Here is a 25,792-nt window from a genome sequence, read left to right as displayed (position 1 = left end):
ATCTTTTCTATCCTTGTCAGCTTCCTGCCTATTCTCTGCACATCCCAAGCCTGCTCCTTGCTCAGCATCTTTACACTGACTGTTCCTTCTGCCTAGTACAGGTTTCCTCTCCTCAGTAAAGTCTATCCAAACCATACTGTTTAAAATTGAAAGCAGCGTTTACTGTTTGTAGATTTTTTGATGATGGCCATCCTGACTGGTGTGAAGTGATACCTCACTGTAATTTTCATTTGCATTTCTCTAATAATGAGTGATGGTGAGCATCTTTTCATGTGTTTGTTCACTATCTGTATGGCTTTGGAGAAAAGTCTGCTTAAGTCTTCCTCCCACTTTATGATTGGGTTGTTTGTCTTTCTGGTAGACGCCCACTGGCAGATTAATGGGTAAAGAAGTTGTGGTACATATATATTAATACAATGGAATATTACTCAGCCATAAAAAGGAACAGATTTGAGTCAGTTCTAATGAGGTGAATAAACCCAGAGCCTGTTATAAAGAGTAAAGTCAGAAAGAGAAAAATTTTATATATTAATGCATATATACGGAATTTAGAAAAATGGTACGGGTGAACCTATTTTCAGAGCAGGAATAGAGACACAGACACAGAGAACAGACTTTGGATATAGCGGAAGGAGAGGGTGGGACAAATTCAGAGAGTAGCACTGACATATATACACACTACTGTGTGTAAAACAGATAGCCAGTGGGAAGCTTCTGTATAACACAGGTTGTCACAAAACACCGGCTGCTTTGTGACAACCTGGAGGGGTGGGGGGCATCCTGGAGGAAGAGCACATATGCGTACTTGTAGCTGATTCACTTTGTTGTATGGCAGAAGCCAACACAATATTGTAAAGCAGTTAACCTCCAATTGAAACTACTTTAAAAATTGAAACCCAGGTTGCTCCTCAAGCCTCACATTCTAAGTTCCCATTTATTCTCTTCATAACTACCTTCTTAATTGTTTTGTGGCACTTTAATACCTTCCATACACTAGAGAATGTACTTACGTATTATCTTTCAGTTCAGTTCAGTCGCTCAGTCATGTCCGACTCTTTGTGACCCCATGAATCGCAACACACCAGGCCTCCCTGTCCATCACCATCTCCTGGAGTTCACTCAGACCCATGTCCATTGAGTCCGTGATGCCATCCAGCCATCTCATCCTCAGTCATCCCCTTCTCCTCCTGCCCTCAATCCCTCCCAGCATCAGAGTCTTTTCCAACGTGAGTATTATCTTTATTGTTTATTATCTACCTCCCCTAGCTAAAATGTAAATTCTATGAGGGCAGGGCTCTGTGTCTGTTTTGATCCCAAGCCCCAATATCAGCGTCTGGCACACTGAGGGTAAATGACTGGCTCACCCAGGGCTACATACATAATAAAAACCTTAAAGATAGCTATAGCTATAGTCTTATGGTTAGAAAAGACATGAAGGCTTATTATTACTAATGGGAAAGTGGAAAATAAATGACTGATGGAGACAACAGATGGACAATATCTGAAACAAGTCAGAGATTAAGATTAAATTGTGAATCTTTAGATGCTATATGATTATGAATAGCAAAAGTCTGGGATAACAGTCTTTCTGGTAGGAAGCCATCCATCTCTTCTACCCAGCATTAAGAACTAAAAGGGTGAATGTTCATTTTATTTACTCACTTATTTATAATTCTTCTTCTCTTATGGAGAAAATATTTATTGAATCCCAAGTACACAGCCAGCACTGTTCTAACTCTAAGAAAAGCAATAAAGCCAGTCCTGCCTCAAGGAGCTCTGGGTCTATATATGTAACTGCCACACACCATGATATGTACAGATTCTGGGGCAAAAAAGGTGAACTCCAGGAGCTGATTTCCCTGGGTTCAAATCCTACCTCAACTAAAAATTAGCTGTGTGAGATTGGATAAATTGAATAGACTCTCTGAGCCTCAGTTTCTTCGTGTGAAGAATGGGTACAATACTATTATCTACTTTATGAGGTTGTTTTGAGGATTAAATGAGATCAAGTATTGTAGTTAGCACACTGTAACCACAAACTACTTTTTACTAGTAATAATATTAGAAGTATGATCAGCAAAGTATTATGAGCACACAGAGAACAAAATAACTAATTCAGCCATGTGCAATGAGAAAGATATTTTTCTGGTTCTCCCAAGTCAGCCTGGACAATCTACCCAGCAGGCACCACAGTGAATTTTTACCCAGACAATAAAAGTCTTCATTCCATCAAAATAAAAACCTCATATGCTTTGATCTGAAACTATCTCTCTCCAGTGACTCACCATAGATGACTGTTAACCTCAATCAACAATGAACACAAGTACAATTTTAATAGCAATATATATCATCAATATATATCTTGTGTGTTGCACATCTCAATTTACAGTTTATTTATTTGCATTAAGAAACTTTTCTTTGTATGCTTTGTGAGATCATCTTCCTAAGGTTCTCACGGTTTGAAAACCTTGGGTTATTCAAACTCATGTGTAAGTCTCCAGCTGAATGTGCCAGTTTCTATGGAAACAAGGTCACTGTGTGGGAGGAGCTTGAGAGAAGAAGCGTATTCCTGGCACAGAATGAGCAATGGACAGAAAGAAAGGAAATTAGAGCTATTCATGCCTGGACCACCGTTCTCCAGCCACAACAGCATGACAAGAACATGGAATGCTGTCTATAGTCAGTGCTCCGTGGACAAGTTGATGTGGTGCAGACAGAAAAAGACACTAAGGCAACTACTCACAAGGAACACTGTTCCCACTGGATTCCAGAAGCAACACCCTGGATCGTGTTTCATCCTGTGTATTTATAAGAAAAATTCCCTCTCCTTTTACAATAGGGACATTCTTCCTGCCCACCTCCTTCGGGTGGTTGCCCTTAAAAACAGCAGTTAGTGAAAAGTATCCATCAAAGCTATGGTTTTTCCAGTAGTCATGTACATATATGACAGCTGGGACCATAAAGAAGGCTGAGCAATGAAGAACTGATGCTTTCAAACTGTGGTGCTGGAGAAGACTCTTGAAAGTCCCTTGGACTGCAAGGAGATCAAACCAGTCAATTCTAAAGGATATCAAACCTGAACATTCATTGGAAAGAATGATGCTGAAGCTGAAACTCCAATACTTTGGCCACCTGATGCAAAGAGCTGACTCATTGGAAAAGACCCTGATGCCGGGAAAGATTGAGGGCAAGAGAAGGGGACAACCGAGGATGAATTGGTTAGACAGTATCACCAACTCAATGGACATGAATTTGAACAAACTCCAGGAGACTGAAAAGCAGGGGAGTCTGGCATGCTGCAGTCCATGGGATCACAAACAGTCAGACATGACTTAACGAGTGAACAACAACAATCCATCAAAAGTCCTGCCCTGCAACTTCACCATAAATACTGCTATCTACAAGGGAGGATGGAGTATGAGTTGGTGTCCCTCTAATGTGATCCGAAATTAGTGGTTCTCAAACCCTGGTGCCCATCACCAGAAACCCCTGGATGTCATGTTAAAACACAGAGCCAGGCCCCACCCCCAGAGACTGGGCCTCAGTAGGTCTGGGGTGAGACACAGACCACAAAGTGTGGGGACCACACTTTGAGCAGTATCAACTCTGAAACTTAAAAACAAAACTCCCAAGTCCTTACAAATAAAAGGTTACTTCTTAAAAGACAAAGGACATCATGTCAAGGCAAATGTAGCCTTTCCGACACTACACAATTCTTGACGCATTTTTACCATGTTTACCGTGATACCAAAACTGTTCCCTCCACCTCAAGATAGTCTACAATGGCATCTCATGCCACTGAATTTGATCAAATTCAGGGCGATGCCTTGTTGTTTTCCTTCTCCTGCTCTTACTCCATGTTCTCTTTATCTTTTTCCCCCTCACATAGGACTTCAGTGTTTAGTCTGCATCCTATTCAAGCCTCTGCAACATTTTCCCAACCCTCTTCCTCTTCCTACCACAACTTCTTTCTCCAGGGCTCCATTTCCTACAGAAGCAAAAAGTAGCCATGAGTACTACCACATTATACACTTGACTAAGGGGCACATTTTTCCTCACATATATTAGGAACAATTTTGAAAGTCCTTCTTTTGAAATCATATTCCACTACATAAGCAATACGTGGTTAGTGAACTCAACCAAGTCTCTTAAATTAAAGTCAATTAACATTCTACAAAACAGTTATAAATCATGGAAGCCACTACAGCCTATGGGCCAAATACAGCCAGTCACCTGTTTCTATATGGCCTGTGAGCTAAGAATGGTTTTTAGGTTTTTAAATGGTTGAAAACACTCAAAGAATAATACTTTCTGATATGTAAAAACTATATGATATTCAAATGTCAGTGTCCATCAGTTCAGTTCAGATCACTCAGTTGTGTCCGACTCCTTATGACCCCATGAACCGCAGCACGCCAGGCCTCCCTGTCCATCACCAACTCCCGGAGTTCACCCAAACCCATGTCCATTGAGTTGGTGATGCCATCCAACCATCTGATCCTCTGTCGTCCCCAACTCCTCCTGCCCTCAATCTTTCCCAGCATCAGGGTCTTTTCCAATGAGTCAACTCTTCACATTAGGTGATCAAAGTATTGGAGTTTCAGCTTCAACATCAGTCCTTCCAATGAACACCCAGGACTGATCTCCTTTAGGATGGACCGGTTGGATCTCCTTGCAATCCAAGGGACTCTCAAGAGTCTTCTCTAACACCACAGTTGAAAAGCATCAATTCTTCGGTGCTCAGCTTTATTTATAGTCCAGTTCTCACATCCATACATGACTACTAGAAAAACCATAGCTTTGACTAAATGGACCTTTGTTGGCAAAGTAATGTCTCTGCTTTTTAATATGCTGTCTAGGTTGGTCATAACTTTCCTTCCAAGGACTAAGAATCTTTTAATTTCATGGCTGCAATCACCACCTGCAGTGATTCTGGAGCCCAGAAAAATAAAGTCTGACACTGTTTCTACTGTTTCCCCATCTATTTCCCATGAAGTGATGGAACCAGATGCCATGATCTTAGTTTTCTGAATGTTGAGTTTTAAGCCAATTTTTTCACTCTCCTCTTTCACTTTCATCAAGAGGCTCTTTAGTTCTTCTTCACCCTTCACATAAGGGTGGTGTCATCTGCATATCTGAGGTTATTGATATTTCTCCGGGCAATCTTGATTCCTGCTTGTGCTTCTTTCAGCACAGTGTTTCTCATGATGTACTCTGCATAGAAGTTAAATAAGCAGGGTGACAATATACAGCCTTGACGTACTCCTTTTCCTATTTGGAACCAGTCTGTTGTTCCATGTCCAGTTCTAACTGTTGCTTCTTGACCTGCATATAGGTTTCTCAAGAGGCAGGTCAGGTCAGGTCTGGTATTCCCATCTCTTGAAAAATTTTCCACAGTTTATTGTGATCCACACAGTCAAAGGCTTTGGCATAGTCAATAAAACAGAAATAGATGTTTTTCTGGAACTCTCTTGCTTTTTCCATGATCCAGCGAATGTTGGCAATTTGATCTCTGGTTCCTCTGCCTTTTCTAAAACCAGCTCAAACATCTGAAAGTTCACGGTTCACGTATTGCTGAAGCCTGGCTTGGAGAATTTTAAGCATTACTTTACTAGCGTGTGAGATGAGTGCAATTGTGTGGTAGTTTGAGCATTCTTTGGCATTACCTTTCTTTGGGATTGGAATGAAAACTGACCTTTTCCAGTCTTGTGGCCACTGCTGAGTTTTCCAAATTTGCTGGCATATTGAGTGCAGCACTTTCACAGCATCATCTTTCAGGATTTGAAATAGCTCCACTGGAATTCCATCACCTCCACTAGCTTTGTTCGTAGTGATCCTTCCTAAGGCCCACTTGACTTCACATTCCAGGATGTCTGGCTCTAGGTGAGTGATTACACCATCATTATTATCTGGGTTGTGAAGATCTTTTTTGTACAGTTCTTCTGTGTTTTCTTGCCACCTCTTCTTAATATCTTCTGCTTCTTGTTAGGTCCCTACCATTTCTATCCTTTATTGTGCCCATCTTTGCATGAAATTTTCCCTTGGTATCTCTAATTTTCTTGAAGAGATCTATAGTCTTTCCCATTCTATCGTTTTCATCTATTTTTTGCATTGATTGCTGAGGAAGGCTTTCTTATCTCTTGCTATTCTTTGGAACTCTGCATTCAAACGGGTGTATCTTTCCTTTTATCCTTTGCTTTTCACTTCCCTTCTTTTCTCAGCTATTTCTAAGGCCTCCTCAGACAGCCATTTTGCTTTTTTGCATTTCTTTTTCTTGGGGATGGTCTTGATTCCTATCTCCTGTACAGTGTCATGAACCTCCATCCATAGTTCATCAGGCACTGTGTCTATCAGATCTAGTCCCTTAAATCTATTTCTCACTTCCATTGTATAGTCATAAGGGATTTAATTTAGGGCATATCTGAATGGTCTAGTGGTTTTCTCCACTTTCTTCAATGTCAGTCTGAATTTGGCAATAAGGAGTTCATGATCTGAGCCACAGTCAGCTCCCAGTCTTGTTTTTGCTGACTGTATAGAGCTTCTCCATCTTTGGCTGCATAGGATATAATCGATCTGATTTTGGTGTCGACCATCTGGTGATGTCCATGTGTAGAGTCTTCTCTTGTGTTGTTGGAAGAGGGTGTTTGCTATGACCAGTGCATTCTCTTGGCAGAACTCTATTAGCCTTTGCCCTGCTTTATTCTGTACTCCAAGGCCAAATCTGCCTGTTCCCCCGGGTGTTTTTTGACTTCCTACTTTTGCATTCTGGTCTCCTATAATGAAAAGGACATCTTTTTGCCTGTTAGTTCTAGAAAGTCTTGTAGGTCTTCACAGAACCGTTCAACTTCAGCTTCTTCAGCATTACTGGTTGGGGCATAGACTTGGATTACTGTGATATTGAAAGGTTTGCCTTGGAAACGAACAGAGATCATTCTGTCGTTTTTGAGATTGCATCCAAGTACTGCATTTTGGACTCTTTTGTTGACTATGATGGCTACTCTAATTCTTCTAAGGGATTCCTGCCCATAGTAGTAGATATAATGGTCATCTGAGTTAAATTTACCCATTCCAGTCCATTTTAGTTCACTGATTCCTAAAATGTCGATGTTCACTCTTGTCATCTTCTGTTTGACCACTTCCAATTTGCCTTGATTCATGGACTTAACATTCCAGGTTCCTATGCAATATTGCTCTTTACAGCATCGGACCCTGCTTCCATCACCAGTCCCATTCACAACTGGCTGTTGTTTTTGCTTTGGCTCCATCCCTTCATTTTTCCTGGAGTTATTTCTCCACTGATCTCCAGTAGCATATTGAGCACCTCCCGACCTGGGGAGTTCATCTTTCATTGTCCTATCTTTTTGCCTTTTCATACTGTTCATAGGGTTCTCAGTGTCCATAAACAGTTTTATTGGAATGTAGTCACACATTTGTTTATGAATTATCTATGGCTGTTTTCATGCTACAATGACAGAGCTAAGCAACTTTGATAGAGGCCGTATGGTCCGCAAAGCAGAAAATATTTGTATCTGACCTTTTAAGAAAAAGTCTGATGACCCTTATTCTACACCATTTCCTAGGGATCATCTAGAGGAGATAGATATATATGGAAAAGCATATATATATATATTTACATACACACACATACATGAAAAGCCAATATAGATTGGAGATAATACAGCTTTGGGGGCTTCCAGATGACATATTAAAATAACCACTCAGTGTGAAGATTTGGGGAACAGAGAACCCTTGTGCACTGTTGATGGGAATGTAAATTGGTACAGCCACTGTGGAAAACAGTAGCATGGAGGGACCTCAAAAAATTAAAAACAGAACTACCATATGACACAGTAATTCTACTTTTGGATATATATATATATATACAAAGGAAACAAAATCACTGTCCCCAAAAGATATCTGCACCCCCATGTTCAATGCAGTATTATTTGCAATAGCTAACACAGGGAAACAACACGTGTCCACTAACAGGTGTATAGATAAAGTGTAAAAAAATACATATATATATATATGTCACACACACATATATATATATGTCACACACACACACATATATATATATATGTCACACATACATGGGGCTTCCCAGGTGGCACAGTGGCAAAGAATCTGCCTGCTAATACAGGAGATGTAAGAGACACAAGTTTCAATCCTTGGGTCAGGAAAATCCCCTGGAGCTGGAAATGGCAACCCACTCCAGTTCTTGCCTAGGAAATCCTATGGACAGAGGAGACTGGAATGCTACAGTGCATGGGGTCGCAAAGAGTCAGGCAAAACTGAGGACACAATGCACGTGCATGTGTGTGCGCATGCACACACACACACACACACACAGTGGAATATTATTCAATCATCAAAAAGAAGGAAATCCTGCCATTTGCAATAGCATGGATGAACCTTGAGGGCATTATGCTAAGTAAAATAAGTCAAGAGAAAGACAAATACTACATGATCTCACTTATATGTAGAATCTAAAAAAACAAACTCATAGAAACAGGGATCAGACTGGTGACTGCCAGAGGCAGCGGAGTGGGGAGTGGATGGGATAATTGAGTGAAAGTGATCACAAGGAACTAACTTTCTCCTATAAGATAAATAAGTTCTGGGGACATAACATACAGCATGATGATGACAGTAAGTAATAATGTATATTTGAAAGTAAGAGAGTAGAGCTTAAAAATTCTCATCACGAGAAAAAAAATTCGAACTGTGAGGTAATGGATGTGAACTAATCTCATTGTGGTGATCATTTTTCAATACATACATATATCCAATCATTATGTTGCATATTTTACACAATGTTTTATGTAAATTATTTCTGAAAAAACCTGGGGAAAAAAGTAAATAAAATAGCCACTGATGTAAGAATCTGTTAATACTTACATATTAATCATCATCATTAATGTTATAACAACATGTCCCTGGACTTGAAATCAGATAAATTAAGTGTCATCTGTTTTGTCATGAGAACAATATTACAAACCCCACATACACTTGGGAAAAATCAGATTAAAATAACAGTTCCCTCAAGCACCTGTCAAATTCCATGAACTTCTTGAAGTTCCTCTGAGGAGGTGTGGGCATAATGCCTATGCAGGAGCGAAGAGAATCCTCTTCAGAACCGAAGCCGGTATAAGGTGGAAATTTCCTTTCTATTTTTGGAGGAGGTGGGGCCTTGCATGGAATCGAGGTAAAGTTCTCTATAACAAAACAAAGGCAGATGAAACATCAATATTTTTTTTTGCCCTGATTATGGATGTTTTGAAAGGTTTGTTATGTTTTCAAGATGAACATGGAGATCTTTGTAGACTATTTTAAACTCTTTCAAACAAAACACAGCAAAATCCTGAGAGGGTAGGTTTCAATCATGTTTACAAAAACCACAGAACTCACTCAATAATCGCCATTGGTTCAAAAGAAAGAAAGAGAGAGAGAGACTGAGTATGTCAAATAAGTAAACATTTATCTTTCGTCATCACATCCCCATTTCAGAATATTTTTTGTTCTTCCTTGATTTTTCCAATGATATGGAAATTCAAGCTTGAAACTTTATGCTACCCATTCCATATTTTAACCTATAATGTAGCTTTCTCCTATCTTTAGTCAACACTCACTAATTAAATTCCTTTCCAAATAGGACTGACTCCCAGTTGTTTTGCCTTTACCTTCCCCATCTACTGTCTCTTCCTCCTGAGCCCACATTTTAAGCCCTCTCTCTTTCCTCTAACTTAGCTCCAGGCCATGATACTTCACTACCTAGATCAAAAACAAAAACATTTCTTCTCACCAACAACCCCTCCCAGTTGCCTGTATTACTCCCCAAGAAAAGACTGCAGTTGTACTGAAATGTGATACTGCAAACATTAATAAATAAAACCCAAATCAAACTAACACAACTTTTAAAACCACCACTGCCAAAGGGAGTGGTAAGTGGTAAATACGGTTGACCTTGTTAATTCATTTATCATCTGTGAGGAAGGAGAGATGAAGAGACAGGTGGAGACATATTTGTAATAGCCTGGGAGCTGTTAGGTACTCATTTGTGAGGCTATACCACCTCTGAGAAGCAAATGTGCCCTCTGAAGTAGATGACACGTTGACTCAATAGATCCCAATCACCAGTGTTTGCACACCACAAATGGCAAAGATGATGTCTGGATCTTTCTTAAAGCAAAAGAAAGCAAAGCAACCAAACAACCCATGGAATCTCATTTCTACCTCTTCCCCAAAGTTGACCATCCCATAGGTGTTTCCATTAGAGCCTGAAAGGAGTCTTGCATAAGAATAGATTTCCTTTTCCATTGCCAAAGTTCTAATAGAAGGAAGTGAACAGATTTAGTACATACCTCTCTAACTGAAAATGTGCACCAATGTGTCATCCAAGGCAGCCTACCTCTTAACATGGAGGGATAGGTTTTTTTTTCTTTTTTTTTTTGGACTGATTGATCAAAAGGCTAAGGGGCTGTTTCTAACTCTGATTTGAAAACATTTTCAACTTCCACATTTCCTTAGACTTCCTAACAGCCTTTGTGTGGAACCTCCTCAAGCATAATCCCCAAAAGAGTATTGTTCCACCCTGACAGAAACTGCTCACAGAAGACATACTAACAAAGAGAATGCCATCAGATATTTCTCACTGACTTAGTGAAAGGAGGCGGTCAGACTGCGGGTATGGAAGTGACTGGTGAGACTCTCCTATTGCTATTTTTGTGGCAATTAAAGAGAAGCCTTGGTAATAAAAAGGCAAGTTTAAATATTGGAATTCGTCAGAATTATAGCAGACCCTATCATTCCTAACTGTAACATGAAACACACCACTAACTGGTACCTTCATTTTTAGGAAAAGGACCATAGGGGATGGCAGGAAGAACTGTAGGTGATTATTAGAAAATTCAGGCATGATTGGTTTCTTCCAACAGGGGACATATGCCTCCAACTCTATATAATAATCTAAACAGCCTAACCAAAAGAGGACACACGCTGAATCTCAAATTAAGAATGCATTCTACATCTCCCCCCAAAATTACAGGTTTTATAACACACTGTTGTTTTCTCAACTACATCATTTTTGCAACAGATTTAAGTAACAAAAGAATCAATTTAGAGCTTTCCTCTGCACCCACAGTGCCATCTAGTGTATAAATGCCGAGAACTGTTCCACTCCACCATGTCTGATTTTTCCAACAATACAGTCTTTCTGGATACTGTATACTCAAGATTCCATTTTTTATGGGTTAATTGTGTATATTCACAAAGGTTTGGAATTGTGCCTGGATAAGTTTCTGTCTTTGGTTTTCCATTGTTCCACCATCCTGCATGTTTTAGGTGTTAAAAAATATTTGATGAAAAAGTATACACTTATTTTTACAAAGCATCTTCCCAAATATCTTCTTTTTTAAAAAATTTTTATTGGAAGATAATTGCTTTACAATATTGTGCAGGTTTCTTCCATATATCAGCATGAATCAGCCACAGGTCCCAAATATCTTCTTACATTGACAGTCTAATAGATCCTAAAACACATCTGCCTTTCAAATAGTCCAATGCTTCTAATTCCGAGAGACTTGTAAAAACATATATATTGACTGTCCATTCACAACTGACTAGATTCCAACAAATTTACACAGAGGGGACAGACCCTTTTTTAAAGAATGTATCTTAACGCTCCTTCAGAGTGGTTTACTATTCATCATCTCATTTGGAAATGATTCTGAGAAAAACCTTCAATTACCTCGATATTCACCTCTGATTTGCTAGTAACCCAGATTTGGACCCAGGTTTTGGGAGGCCTGAAGCTTATTATTTAAGAGAACCTCTGTAAGACAAAAAATGTCAAATAATTAAGATAAAATTAGGCCCAGGGCCTTGGAATGGGGCCCCTGCAAAGAAAAGAACCCTAAAGCTTAAGCTTCATTATTTTTGAGGTTGAGTCCACCTCTGCTTGTACCTTATACTCAGGTCAAATGATTTCAGTGGGATGGTCACTTTGGGGTCAAATAATCACATAATTTTCTAGCTCTAGCTAGAAAACCCTTAGAAATCATCTAATTCTCAACCCTCTTCACTGCATACAAGAGGTTTTTTAAAAAAAAAGCAAAATTGTTAGGTCAATCAAAGCCACGTGGTGAGACTAAAAGCAAACTCTACCTCGGCTGTTGCATCTTGGGATGGCTCATTTGTTCAAATGATCATTAGACTCTCAGATGCTCTGCTGTTTCTAACACCAAGAGTTCAGAGATGGCTATAAATGACTCCACAAAATTAAATATGCTTTAAGTTTTTTTGCTTATCCTTAATGGCTTCCCTGGTGGCTCAGATGGTAAAGAATCTGCCTGCAATGCAAGAGACCCAAGTTTGATCCCTGGGTCAGGAAGATCCCCTGGAAAAGGGAATGGCTACCCACTCCAGTGTTCTTGCCTGGAGAATCCCATAGACAGAGGAGTCTGGCAGGCTACAGTCTATGGGGTCACAAGAGTCGGACACGACTGAGCTATTAAGCATGCGTGCGTGCACACACACACACACACACACACACTAATTTGGTTGTCCCAACCACTAAGAATTGATTGTAACAAAGTCCTCTTATGGACAAAAAAATAATAACCCAAGGCAGGAATTCTAGGTAAGAACAGTTTACATTCAAATCCATGTCCCTTCAGTGAAAGAAACACCTGCTAGAGCCCCTGGAGCCTCTTCCAACCTTCATGCTACAGGAAAGTCCGACAGGCCTCCATCTGCCAGTCCGTGTTCATACACATGAAGTAAGGAGGGAGTGACATGCTCCTGCCTGGCAGGCTAGCCAGGGCCAGCAGGATGGCCAAGCTGCCTAGTGGGGCAGTCACACTGGACTGTTTCATGGAGGAAGTTGCCTTCTCTTTAGAATCCTGAAACGCACAAAAGAATCTCATCTTTTTAGGAGTCCAGATGGGATTTAACACAGGGGTTTTACATATATATCTCTTGGGATTCTGTCAAGCCCTCTGCTTCTACATAATAGAAAGCTTTCTCATGTGCCTTTCTTGGGACTGTGGCCAACTTCACCTCTTGGTCCGTCTGCCATTTTTTCTCCTCCCAAATATGTTGGGGGTGGCAATAGGTAAGAGAAGGTACTGAGGCACCCAGGCTGTATACTGCATTAGAAATCTCCCCCTGGCTTCCTCTTAGGGAGGTCCCTAGCTGTGTCACTGGCAGTTGTCAGCTTCTTCCTGTGGCGCTGCAGGGTGGTGACACCAGGTTTCTACTGACCACAATTATTGGCAAGGAAGGAAATGTGACCACAATTATTGCCAGGACTCTGTCCTGCTTTGGGCTTCAAGAATATCAAAATGTAATGTAAAAAATGTGGTTAGTCTTATGAATTTTTAGAGCCAGATGAATTATTTAAAAAAAATTTAAATGTCCAAAGAAACTGCATCTATTTAATGTTACCAAAAAGTCAGGAAAAGCAAATTCAAAGATCATCAGAGAATACTGATTCACTCCCCTCCTCCCTGAATCATGGATATAATTTCTAGTCATTAGTTACATTAAGTATACTGTTGTTACCCAAGAAATGTTGTATAATAATGGTGTCTATTAAATGGGATATTTTAACATATCTTGGGAGAAATATAAAAAGTCGGCATGACTATAAAATGCATCATAACTTTGCATTTGCATAATTTTCTCTTTAAAGACATAATGCTCATGTTATATGAGCTTTAAAGGCACAAACGACTTTTTAAATATAATACAGTAAGTCTCTAGAGAGAGCAAAAGAAGTGAGCAGGAAGAAATTAGGCACTAGGACTCAACTGAAACTGACCACAGGACATTTGAAGTTGATACATCTGGTGAGGATGGCTAGATCCGGAGCACACTGGTAGATTTCCTCTGCCTCTGAAAGCTCCCTGTAAACCCATCAAGAGACTAAGAATGTACTGGGTCCCTCCAGTACTATGTTCATTTCCCCAAATACAAACTTTATATTCTCAAAATCAAGTTAACAAACATCAACCGAATGTTGGACTTAATATTTAAGGGATCATATGACCTCACCACATCCTTTGTATTAAGGTAATCTTTCAGTGGGCTTCCCAGGTGGAACAGAGGTAAAGAATCCACCTGCCATGCAGGAGATGCAAGAGACACGGGTTTGATCCCTGGGTTAGGAAGATCCCCTGGAGTAGGAAATGGCAACACCTTCTGGTATTCTTGCCTGGGAAATCCCATGGACATAGGAGCCTGGCGGGCTACAGCCCATGGATTCCGATTCTACAAAGAATCGGACATGACTGAGCAGGCATGCATACAATCTTTCAGTAGGTAAATGTAGACATACATAGGTAAATGTCTTCAGTGACTCATTCTTTTTTTTTATCAATTTTCAACTCTACACTGAAGACTTGTCAACTCTGAACAGGTACTTACATTTATTAAAAATCAAATTATCCTTCCCAACTATCTAAGGGTCACTAGCAGCTTCTCTATGGCAGCCACTACCTGCACATTCCTGGCTCCTTCTTGTCCTCAGTACCCAAAACAAATATGCCCAACTGTGTCCACCAACAGGACTAATTTTAGAAAATAATATAAGAAGAGGCCACCAATTTGGCCCCATTTTGACTAATCTGGCATGCAGATGCAGTGGAACAAATTCCCTTAGTGAACCAAAGAGAGAAACTGAAAGTCTTTTATATTCCAACCCCTTTGTGTGCTGTGTGTCTTGTTACATAATATAATGATTCCCATGAGGCCAGGAATACTACACAATGGGGACATCAAGACACATGAGGTGGGCCTCGTGTCATCCTAGAGACAAAGCACCCTGTCTTTTAGGAAAAGCTGTGGTTGTTTCTGGCTTCCATCTCATGGCTCAGGGAAGTGAGCTCATATGAATACTCCAATGTTCAGAGAGGAGTAAGCAACCCCCAACCGAGCTCCAACCCCCAATCTGGGAGGTTGGCAACTCCTATCACCCCCACTTAGCCAAGCACCAGCAGGTACCTGAACCCTGGGGTAGAGGGCCCGGGAAGGGGGTAGGGCTGGCCTGCAGGTTTAACAAACGGAGGGGCTTATTTTTCAGGTTTCATCTCAGATCCTCCCCCTGCTTCTGTGACAGTTATAACACCATGTAACATGCAGCAGATCTCTGCTCCCCTTCCAGCCTAGAAACTCCTTACACAACTCTGCAGCTCCCGTGTCCGCTGCAATGACCTACATCTAGTGGGTGCTTAATAAGTCACTGGCTTCCATTATGAACTGAACTAACCTGATCTGAATGGAATGAGGAGCTAAGAAGAGAGAAGCTGGCAGCCTGGCTGTGCCTCAGCAGGAAAGGTAGAGCAGATGGGCACAATTTGCTAGAGAACAAAAATCAGTATAGCCTCTGTGGTAAGCAAGGATTCAGTGGAAAGAAAAGTCTTTGCATTTCCATTTCAACTGCTTGACCACAACAGTGAGGCAGGGGACTGCATGGGAAAACGGCAGCCTTTGGCATCAGGCAGACAAGTTTAAGTTTTTGGCTCACTCTTTACTTGCTGCATGCATGACCTTCGTCCAGGAAACCCCTTATAAGCCATAGCCTCTTCACCTCTAAAATGAGGATGATATTAGGGGAATAAATAAGACAACCAATGCCTGGCAGTTAGCAAATGCTCGATCAACGGTAGCAGCTATTAGAAGCTCAGAGTTTGAAACTCAAAAGTCAGCTCAATCTTAACTAGGGAACAAAGACTCCAAGTTTAAATATTATTTTCTAATTGACAGATGTATCACTTACCAATTCCATATTTAGTCCTATAATAAGTTTTCGTGAAATCATCACAGTCACAAAGGAGCACTTTCCTTCCCCACACATTGATGGTGGTTCCTATGGATAGGTCAGTATCTTTGTAAAACTCTTGGTCTAATTTTCCTAGCTAATAAAAACAAAGGAACATGATGTTGGCACCACAGACCCACCAAAGACCTTGGTATCCCCCCTCTCAAAGGAAAAATGGAAATTTTTAAAAATCCATTACATCACTTACAACCAAATTTTTTAAATCAAATCAAAAGACAACCACTCAAAATCAACATTTTAAAACACTCTTTTAGCAAGGTAGTGCTACAAAATGGCAATGCAATGCATATATTTATATGTACACTTAAGCATGTTTATTATTGATAAATGCAACTGTATAACACATACATTTATATAGTCATCAATGTCGTTCACAACCAGTCTCCCAGAAGAATACACAACTCAGCCCACATTCCAGGTTTCAGAGAAGCCATACTGGTAACAGTAATAAAACATGACTTACGTTATATTTATCCAACAGGTAGCCATACACTCGGGTCTCTGAGTAGCCACCATACACATTGAGAACTGTCCGGTCTGTTAAATGGCCTGGTTGATAGACTCCAGGGGGGCCATACTAGAAGATATAAATCAAATCAAGATGTGGTAGGTGGACTCTCAACATAAACAGGCTCCTGGTGAGGGGCTCAAGTGGCAAGTGATACCATCTGGTTCTCCTCTATCATCCCGAGCAAGACAGGACACAGACTCCAGCCACCTTTCCCCCATGTTTCCCCACCCGCTGCGAGCTGGTCTACACTCCCCTCATCCTTCAAGGACCTGATGAAGCCCTGTCTTTTCCTTCTGGGCTCTCCCATCCTGCTGGCCAGTCCCCAATCCAAACTTCTATAGCACCTACCTCTGGGTTAAACCACTTGTCATTGCTCTCTAACTGCTTCATCAGCAGTCATCTTTTCACTAAACAAGAAGATGTCCTGACGGAGAAACCCTGCCTTGCTTTCTTGACTGGCTCAGCACCCTGCCTGACCCTGAGCAAGGAGGCATTTTTCTGGCTGAGAGAGGCAGTGTGGTGAGGTAGTATGAACAGTGAAGTGCGGTCAGCTTCTCACAGAAACTGTGACCGGGAGCAAGCCAGGGAGGACACTCTTCAGTTTCACCTGTGCTGGAGGTGGTCAGGCAGGAAATAGCAGAACTTACGGAAACTAATTGGTTTATCTCAGCTGAGAAATCAGAATCATCCCTGATACATGTGACATAAACTAAAAGTGTAGGTGCGAATTTATGAGGTGTAGGGTGTAAGTAAGGCACGTTACAGAGGGAAAAACAACACATTTTTGGATGCAAACTCTCTCATTGCCACTTCTTAGCTATAGGACATGGGGCCAGACATTTATCCTCTCAGAACTTCAGTAGCAACAGTATTTACTCCTTACTTTCTCAAAGGATGTGGCGTCAAGGGAATACCCACTGCTCTTGGATCTCTCCCCCACGAAAATGGAAGCACCATGAGACAGAAAATGGAATTAACCCATTTTCTATCTCATGGTAACCCCAGAGCTGGCACACAGCTGACACTTACTAAGTATTTGTTGAATGAATGAATAAATGAAGCAATTGATGTCAAGGAACACTGCAAATGTCAGGTACGTCATTATTATTTTATATTTAGCCTATTTTTCAAAGCCATTCTAAAAACAGGTTTCCCTGGCTCCTGCCAACCACCTGCTATGCATATGCTGGAGTTTGCATATGCAAACCCAGTCCCAGCCCCAAGAAGCTACATAGCAGGACTTCTGGTGGAAGACTCTTGAGAATCTGGAAGAGTCTCTTGTGATAAACAAATAACCAGTGGTTGTATGCATCAGAAATGAGTATTACATTAATCTTTTCAGTAGCACTAAGAAGTAAGTTTAAAAATACATTATCCAAATAAATAAATAAAGAAAACGTAACATAGAGCTGTGAATAAGCCATGATGTTTTCATGTGCCTTATAGGTGTTCATAGGTCTTTGCATGCATCCATGCTAAATTGCTTCAGTCATGTCTGACTCTTTGTGAACCCATGGACTATAGCCCCCCAGGCTCCTCTGTCCATGCGGATTCTCCAGGCAAGAATAGTGGAGTGGGTTGCCATGCCCTCCTCCAAGGGATCTTCATGACCCAGGGATCGAACCCAGGTCTCCTATCATCTCTGGTATTGGCAGGTGGGTTCTTTACCAATAATACCACATGGAAGCTCTTACAGATCCTTAGATAGTGCTTTTTACTATATTATCTCATTTAGTCTTTGCAGTTACCTAGAGCTTCCCTGGTGGCTCAGATGGTAAAGCGTCTGCCTGCAATGCAGGAGACCCAGGTTCGATTCCTGTGTTGGGAAGATCTCCTGGAGAAGGAAATGGCAACCCACTCCAGTATTCTTGCCTGGAGAATCCCACGGATGGAGGAGCCTGGGAGGCTATAGTCCATGGGGTTGCAAAGAGTCGGAAATGACTGAGCGACTTCACTTTCACTTTCAGGAAGGAAGCCTAGTTTACAGCATTTTAGATAGGGAAATGTGCTCAAAGAGGTTAATGACTGGCCTAAGGTCACACAGCTATTAAGCGGCAGATCTACAATTCTAACCCGGGTCTTCTGTCTATGTGCTGTTTCCACTGCACCCAGGTTACATTAGCTCTCAATTGGCCACGAACATGTGTAGAAATCATTTGGACAACTCATTTTTAATAGTAAAGGTGCTAAAGCTATTACTGTTGCTAGCCAGTGGCTAGTTGGTGACTACCTCTCCAAGTGGCTACTCGCAGAAGAGTCACTCCTGTGTGTGTGTGTGTGTGTGTGTGTGTGTGTGTGTGTGTTCACAGCCCAGACCAATACAATGGGATCTCCCCAGTAGGCTACAGAGGCCAAAGGCTATTGCTCTTCCCAAGGCCATGAGCAATTCTTTTACTCGAGAGTCATTTACCTTCATAAGACTCACGGTAAACTCAATGACATAGGTAGTTCTCTTGCATTTGACTTTTTCCCTTTACGTGCCTTAAACCCTGAATCTTCCAATTCTAATTTGTCATATCCTCTGTATTACTTTCATAGATGTATATTAATAGAGGGCACAAAGTGCAAATTTTCTAAATACCAGCACTAATACATAGTGACTTGTCACCAACAGTCATAACACGTGACATTCCAGACAGTGACTAGAGTCTTCAGCCCACAAGCAAACTCGGAAGGCAGTCCTGTGTCCACTGCTCACCTTAGGTAGCTTTCTCCTCTGGAGAAACAATGACGTAAAATCTCTTCCTGAGTTATGTGGCAAGACTTCTTTGATCTCGATGGTATCATCAGACAGAAAGTAATGCAGGATGAGTTCTCTACGATCCCCAAACACTGAGCCTGAGTCGTCCCACACGCAGAAAAAACGCAAGACCTTCTTATCATACTCGAGGAACTGTTTCAGAGTGTCGAAGGGCTCATAGGGACGTAAGGGCTCCATGCAGTCTAGCTTCTGTCAGTGGAGAAAAGGTTAATGATAGTGGAAGTCTTTCCATAATCGCTTCTCGGATGCAAGCAGTCAAAGAACATAGAGGTATCTTTCCCATAGACTATTCTGTGATATTTTTAAAAATTTCAACTAACAACATATATGATATGCATATATAACTAGTTTCAACCTTAGAAATACAGATAATCAAGTATTAGGAAGCTTTTCATTAAACATTATTTTAACACACTAAAGTATACTTCTATAATGTTTTTGAAAACTGACTCTTCTCAGAGTCTTATCCTTGATATTTAAATGAAATTATGAGATCCCTACTTTCATTGATTATCTTTAATATTTAAATGAAATTATAAGATCTCTATTTTCACTGATAGAGAAAACTTTCTTTGGCATGATAAGGCCTCTAAGAAATCCATTATTGATTACATACCATGGGAGATCTTTTCAGTTCAAGTTAAATTGTTTAATTTTAACTTTACATTTCAAGGCAGCAAACACTGGAGAAGTAAATGAATTAAAGTCAATATAAAAGCCTCTTATTAAACTCCTAATTTTCCACAGACTTCTATATTTATTGAAGAGCTTTCTCCCTGAGGGAATAAATCCTAAAATGATTCTCTCAATCTGAAAGAAAATTATTTAAAACATTTCTTAGCTGTTCTTGGTATTTATTCTTGATTCCTGGAACAGAAGATTTTTTTTTCCTTATAAACCTATGAAATCATACATTGTTCCTATGTATTTCATATTATGCATCATCACTCACAATCACTATCATGTAATACCAGCTGTTAGTGAATGAGTGTGGCCAGATGCAAAGGGTGATAAATCATATAGATCCATTTCTTTTGGTTTCTCTCTGCTGGTTCTAAAGACTTTTGTATTTATCCAGACTCTTACTTCCAGGGCATTTGGAAAAACACAGAAGTGAACCCAAACCATAAATCTCCTTGCATGCCATACACACAAGAATATTGCCACAAGGATTTCACCTTAGATATTCCAGGATCAACAATCTATATTTCTCAGGAGGGGTATATGTCTACAATATTAAAGGATAATTCTGATGGGGCTAGGAGGCAGGAATAGATGAATGATCCTACATGCAGCTTTTAACAAGAGATCAAAGCAGAATCAAAGGAGATTTTTATTCTAAATTTTATGTTATCTTTCTGCAAAGAAGTTAATTACAAGTTTTAGAAACAATATAAATGAGATCAAACTAATCTATAGGGATAGAAATGAGAATAGTGCTTATCCCTGGGTGGGGGGAAGGACAGATTGGAAAAAGGCATGCAGGAACTTCCTAGGAGGATGGAAATGTTCTAGACTGTGATTTTGGGTGTGGATTACATGGGTGTATACATTTGTTAAGACCCATCAAACTGTATATTTAATATTTAATTTCTGTGCATTTTACTGTGCATGATCATACGTCAAGAAAAAGAGAAACAAATGAGAATAATTAAAATCAGGATAAGAAACAAGAGATTTGAGTTCAAGTCCTAGCAAGAAGACTGGTGAGGTAGGTGACCTTCCACATAATACCACCTGCCCTTTTGGGTATTCAGATTTTTCTGTAAAACATAAAATTTGGGCCAAGGGCCCATTAAAAAAAAAACAACTCTGGAAAGATTACAATAATACTACTAACACTGATTCTTTCCTCCCCACACTGGCTTGGATCAGACTTTGCCAATAAGCATCCTGTTATCATGGGAGCACATCAAAATCATGGCCCTTCTCATTCTTGAACCTCTCTGCATCTGACATCACCTTAAAGGAAGCTGGGAGTCTTAAGAAAGAAAAAGGTGTACCCAAAGCTTGGTTGAGTGTATCAGTAGCACAGGAGCAAAGATTTTCCCCAGAGTTAGGCAACTAAAATGGGAAAAGAAAAGCCAGGTAAGAGTGGGCCCAACTGTTTCAGTGTCAGTGACTACAAAGCCAATCCTGAGCTCTTAGAAACCATCCCATATGGGCATCTCATGAAGACTCCCCCTGCCTGGAAGGGCCACTCTCTGTAAAGAGAAGTTGGGGTGAGGGCAGAGAGTGAGTCTTTCCTGCACCAAAGCCAACCCCCAGCTTTCGTCCAGCCCAAAGGAAAAGAGGACAACTCCAGTGACCATGGCCCCCCAAGTCCCTTCACCTGGGCATCAGAAGTGCTGATACCATTCACTGATTCTGAACGGATTCTCATCTTGAAGACTAGAGCTCATGGATAAGTCAACTTACCTCTCTCCGTGTTTTCATGTAAGGATCTTCCGGACATTGTCCCGGGGGATTTAATTTGATTCCTATTTTCGTCAAGAAGTTTTTTGTGAATGCATCACAGTCATAAATCTTGAATGTTCGACCATAAAAGACAATGTCGGTGTTGACATTAAAGTCATGCACAGTATAAAACTGATCCTCATTAGGAGGTGGGAGAGAAATCCGATGACGCCGGATAAAAATTCCTACAGTGTGAAATAAAACACAATTGTTTCATCATGTGGCTCACCAGCAAGAGATCAGAGCACATCTTTATAACAACCCTGAATGTTTTCTCACATGGTGAAGTGGGCAAAGGACTGGCTCTTGGAGAAGTACCATCAGAATGTTCAAACTCTGAGGGTTCCACAGGGAGCTAGGGTGCCTGAGATTCAGAGTAATTTGACCAGCCTTGTATGTTGTTCGAGTTGCCTAAGTGGTACTAGGGCTTACTCTATTATAAAGTAATCCCAGGTGGTGCTAGTAGTAAAGAACCTGCCTGCCAATGCACGAGGCTTAAGAGACACAGGTTTGATCCCTGGGTCGGGAAGATCCCCTGGAGGAGGGCATGGCAATCCACTCCAATATTTTTGCCTGGGGAATCCCATGGACAGAGAACCTGACCACATACAGTTCATAGGGTTGCACAGAGTCAAGACACAACTGAAGCGACTTAGTGTGTGCACACAAAGACTATGGCAGGAGGGAAGGAGAAGGGAGTATTAAACAGGGTGACCCAATGTGCCAGACACTGCCATCACGTTTTTCCCCAAAAGAAGCATGCTCACTTTTTCACTCACAAGCACTCAACGTGAGCACGCTAAACAAGGAACTAAGATCCCAAACCAGAGTACTCACAAAAATGCACTCTTGACTGAAAAAAGAAAACTACTAAGCTTCACTATGGTAGACGCCAACACCTTGATTTACAGCTTCCATAAGCACGGATGACTCTATGTTGCTTTGAAGCTTCTTGGAATCCTGTTCCTTCTACCAACCTCTTCTCCCTCCGCCTTTCTCTACAGCCTCTGTCCACCTCCACCCAACCACTCCCACAAAGTGAGAGTTAGCACATGCTTCATAGTACCTTCTACTTTCAACCCTATGATACCCATTCACTTTTTTTCTTGAGAGTATGGACCCAGGGTCCCTGAGTACACCCAAATGGTAACTAGCCACTGGAGGTAAAAAAGGCTCCCTAACTAGATGAATGTATCACCTATATCATACCATAACCAGCCAACTTACCCTAACACTGCTGAAACCCGTTGTCAAGAATTATTTAGGGATTGAGATTTTATCCTGCTTGCTAGCTGACAAGTTAGCCTGCCACAATTTCAAGGATGCTGGTAGATGATATGAGATACTTTGGTGACAGACAAAGGGCAGTTTATTACTCACAGTAATAACAGTACCCAGAACATCAATATTTTGGTACCAGTTTTCTGAGCCCTGATTCCCAAACAGTGACACAACAAGGGCCAGGTAACTTCTGTACACTGCACACTACAGGACAGGAACCCTGAGCTGAGGGAAACTGAATCTTTTGTAATGGACAATAAGCATCCCTACCTTTTGTCTCAGAGGGAGAGATTATCTTTATTAATGCATGCATGCTCAATGACTCAGTTGTATTCAATCCTTTGTAACCCCATGGACTGTAGAATAATGGAACAGAAAACCCACCAGGCTTCTCTGTCCATGGGATTCTCCAGGCAAGAATACTGGAATGGGTTGCCATTTCCTTCTCTAGGGGTTTCTACCAACCCAAGGAGAAAACCTGGATCTCCTGTGTCTCCTGCATTGCAGGCAGATTCTTTACTGTCTGAGCCACTGGAGAAGTCCCCTATCTTTACTAGACTGTACAGTAAACATGTCTGCCCTTTATTCTGGAGGGAGACATCACCTCTGTTTTCCAAGGCTGTGAGCAAACTTGCCTTTTGCTCCAGAAGGAGAGACTACCTTTGTCTTCCAAAGCTGTGTGCTATATCAACATTCTTGAAAAGATAATCCAGAACAAAGAGCAGTCAGTGTCTCTGCTTGCAAGATTCACAGAAATGCAAGATAACCATGGAGGAATGTCTCTCAACATCTGTAAACTGACTTAAGCCTGGGAATCTACTCTAGGAGCAAAGACAAAAGAAGAAAAAGCAAGCAGAGCAAACTGAGGGTCTAATGGTTCAAGAAAAATTGGCTTGTATAACCTGTACCATAATGGAGGCATTTTATTATAAAGATGTCAAGCAATCTTCCTCATATTTTCTGTAGCACTGAGAATAGTGCCTTTTCCCAAAGTCTAGAAATACTTAGAAATTATTCATTCCTTATTCATTAAAGAACATTTAATGAATATCTTTATGTGCCAGGAACTGTGTTGAGCTCTGTTCCATTATTCTACTAATCATCTTTTCATTCTGTTGAGGGGAAATTAACTAAAATCATTTTCATCTTCTTTTCTTTGTAGCAATTTTTAATTACTTGCTACATTAAATTAAAATAATAAAACTGTAAAATTAAAACTGGCCTAGAATATTTTTAAATGTACTACATAAAAGATGATATAATTTTACTGCAAAAAATTATACTTCAATTAGCCCTTAATTCATGCCACTGAAAACAGTATGCAAATTATTTAATCATTCAAGATTAGACATTTAGAACAAATTGCATACTTGAACACCCTTATAAAAGCATGGGCATTCCAGGTACTTTCACAAACCATTATATATCTCTTTAAAAATACTTATATTTTTAAGTATAGCTGAAAGCTTTTAAAATATATAAGATTTATTCAACAGCCAAGAGTTTCTTCAGGAATTCCATCTATCTTGCATGTGTACTTCATTATAAAAATTCAAATAAGCAAATTAGTGCTGATTTCTCTTTAGTAAGACTTCAAATAGGAACCCTATATTTTTCTAAGTGGGAAGAACTGGCCCACCCATTAAACTTTTAAATAATAATCATTATAATCATCATCATACCCCTAGGATATGCTTTCATATATTCTTCTCATTTAATCTTCAATAATTGCACGATGCAGATAATGCATGAAATACAAATACTCAGTTTATGGATGAGAAAACTCAAGATGGTTAAGTGACGTGCCCAAGGTTATACACTCACAAATGGCAGAAAAGTGTCTTGAACCTGGGTTTTTCAAGCCCTAAGTAAGCACCATTGCTCCACAGTCTACACTGAACTGTATTTCACTGTACTACAGCCACAAGTTACCTAAGTGGAGGAGAGGAGGGAATATCTCAGGCAAAACAGGCTAGAAATGTGAAGAAGAGCAGCCAGCCACTGTGAAAGAGATGATGGAGCCACTCTTCCAAAAGAACAGCCTCTCTGTTCCCTAAGAGTTTGTTTCTGGAGAGGGCCCATTTGTCAGTGGCAACAATTCCCCCCTCCAGAGTCAACACCACCGCATCAGCTGTCCCTCCTTGCACAGCCTGTGTTTCTGCAACCTCCACACGCTTTCTTATGTTAGGTCCCGCATTCTTCTCCCTAGATGGTTCTTACAAGAAGCCAGGGGACTGGCAATTCATTTCACAGTACACCTGTGGCAGATTCATGTTGCTATGTGGCAAAACCAATACAATATTGTAAAGTAATTAGCCTCCAATTAAAATAAATAAATTTATATTTAAAAAAATAATAAAAGAAAAGAAGCCAGGGGAGTTCCTTGTGGTAACAAGAGAGAATCTGGACCATCCACGGGTTGAAAAGAGAAGGCAGATCTAACACTAAATAAGAACATTTTAATAACAAGAAATCCAAGGTCACAATTCCATGTTAATCAAAAACTAACGTGGGGCATTTGAAAGGTAGTCACACATGAGAGTTTTCACAAATATTAGTAGGATCTCTCAACTGTGTCCTTTGGGGACTGAAATTTCTATTTATTGGTATTTGTATGGTTATAGTCTTTCATGATAAATGGCAGAAACCACCAGTAGGTTGTTCTTCTGAATATCAAAGAAATATGCAGGATGCCATGTCTTTAGCACATGTTGAAGAGCACCTGAGATCAACGTATATAACATGACAAAATGGAAAGTGAGAAGTGTTAGTCAGTCAGTCATGTCTGACTCTTTGGGACCCCATGGAAAAACAACAACAAAAGTACTGTATCTGCCCTGAAATTTTCAGATGTTTATTTTCTTAATTGGCCCATAAAGACAATTTGGGGAGATAGCCAGGCATCAGATGTCTGCTTTTCAGCTCTTCCTTATCTTCATAT

At 40.5% G+C, this 25,792-nt stretch overlaps 1 protein-coding gene across 1 annotated transcript in view; it reads right to left on the bottom strand.

Moving 5' to 3' along the window:
• Positions 1–25,792, bottom strand: part of EFHC2 (EF-hand domain containing 2) — a 135,342-nt gene that overhangs the window by 102,610 nt on the left and 6,940 nt on the right. The window contains exons 3-7 of the mRNA XM_018043680.1: positions 21,532–21,755; positions 19,051–19,302; positions 16,305–16,418; positions 15,779–15,917; positions 9,053–9,218 (exon numbers count right to left, since the gene is read on the bottom strand). Coding sequence (XP_017899169.1) covers positions 9,053–9,218; positions 15,779–15,917; positions 16,305–16,418; positions 19,051–19,302; positions 21,532–21,755 — 895 coding nt within the window. The remainder of the gene's footprint in view (positions 1–9,052; positions 9,219–15,778; positions 15,918–16,304; positions 16,419–19,050; positions 19,303–21,531; positions 21,756–25,792) is intronic.

Source organism: Capra hircus (assembly GCF_001704415.2).
Source record: "Capra hircus breed San Clemente chromosome X unlocalized genomic scaffold, ASM170441v1, whole genome shotgun sequence".
NCBI classification, from domain to species: domain Eukaryota; kingdom Metazoa; phylum Chordata; class Mammalia; order Artiodactyla; family Bovidae; genus Capra; species Capra hircus.
This window is presented reverse-complemented; position numbering and strand designations above follow the sequence as displayed.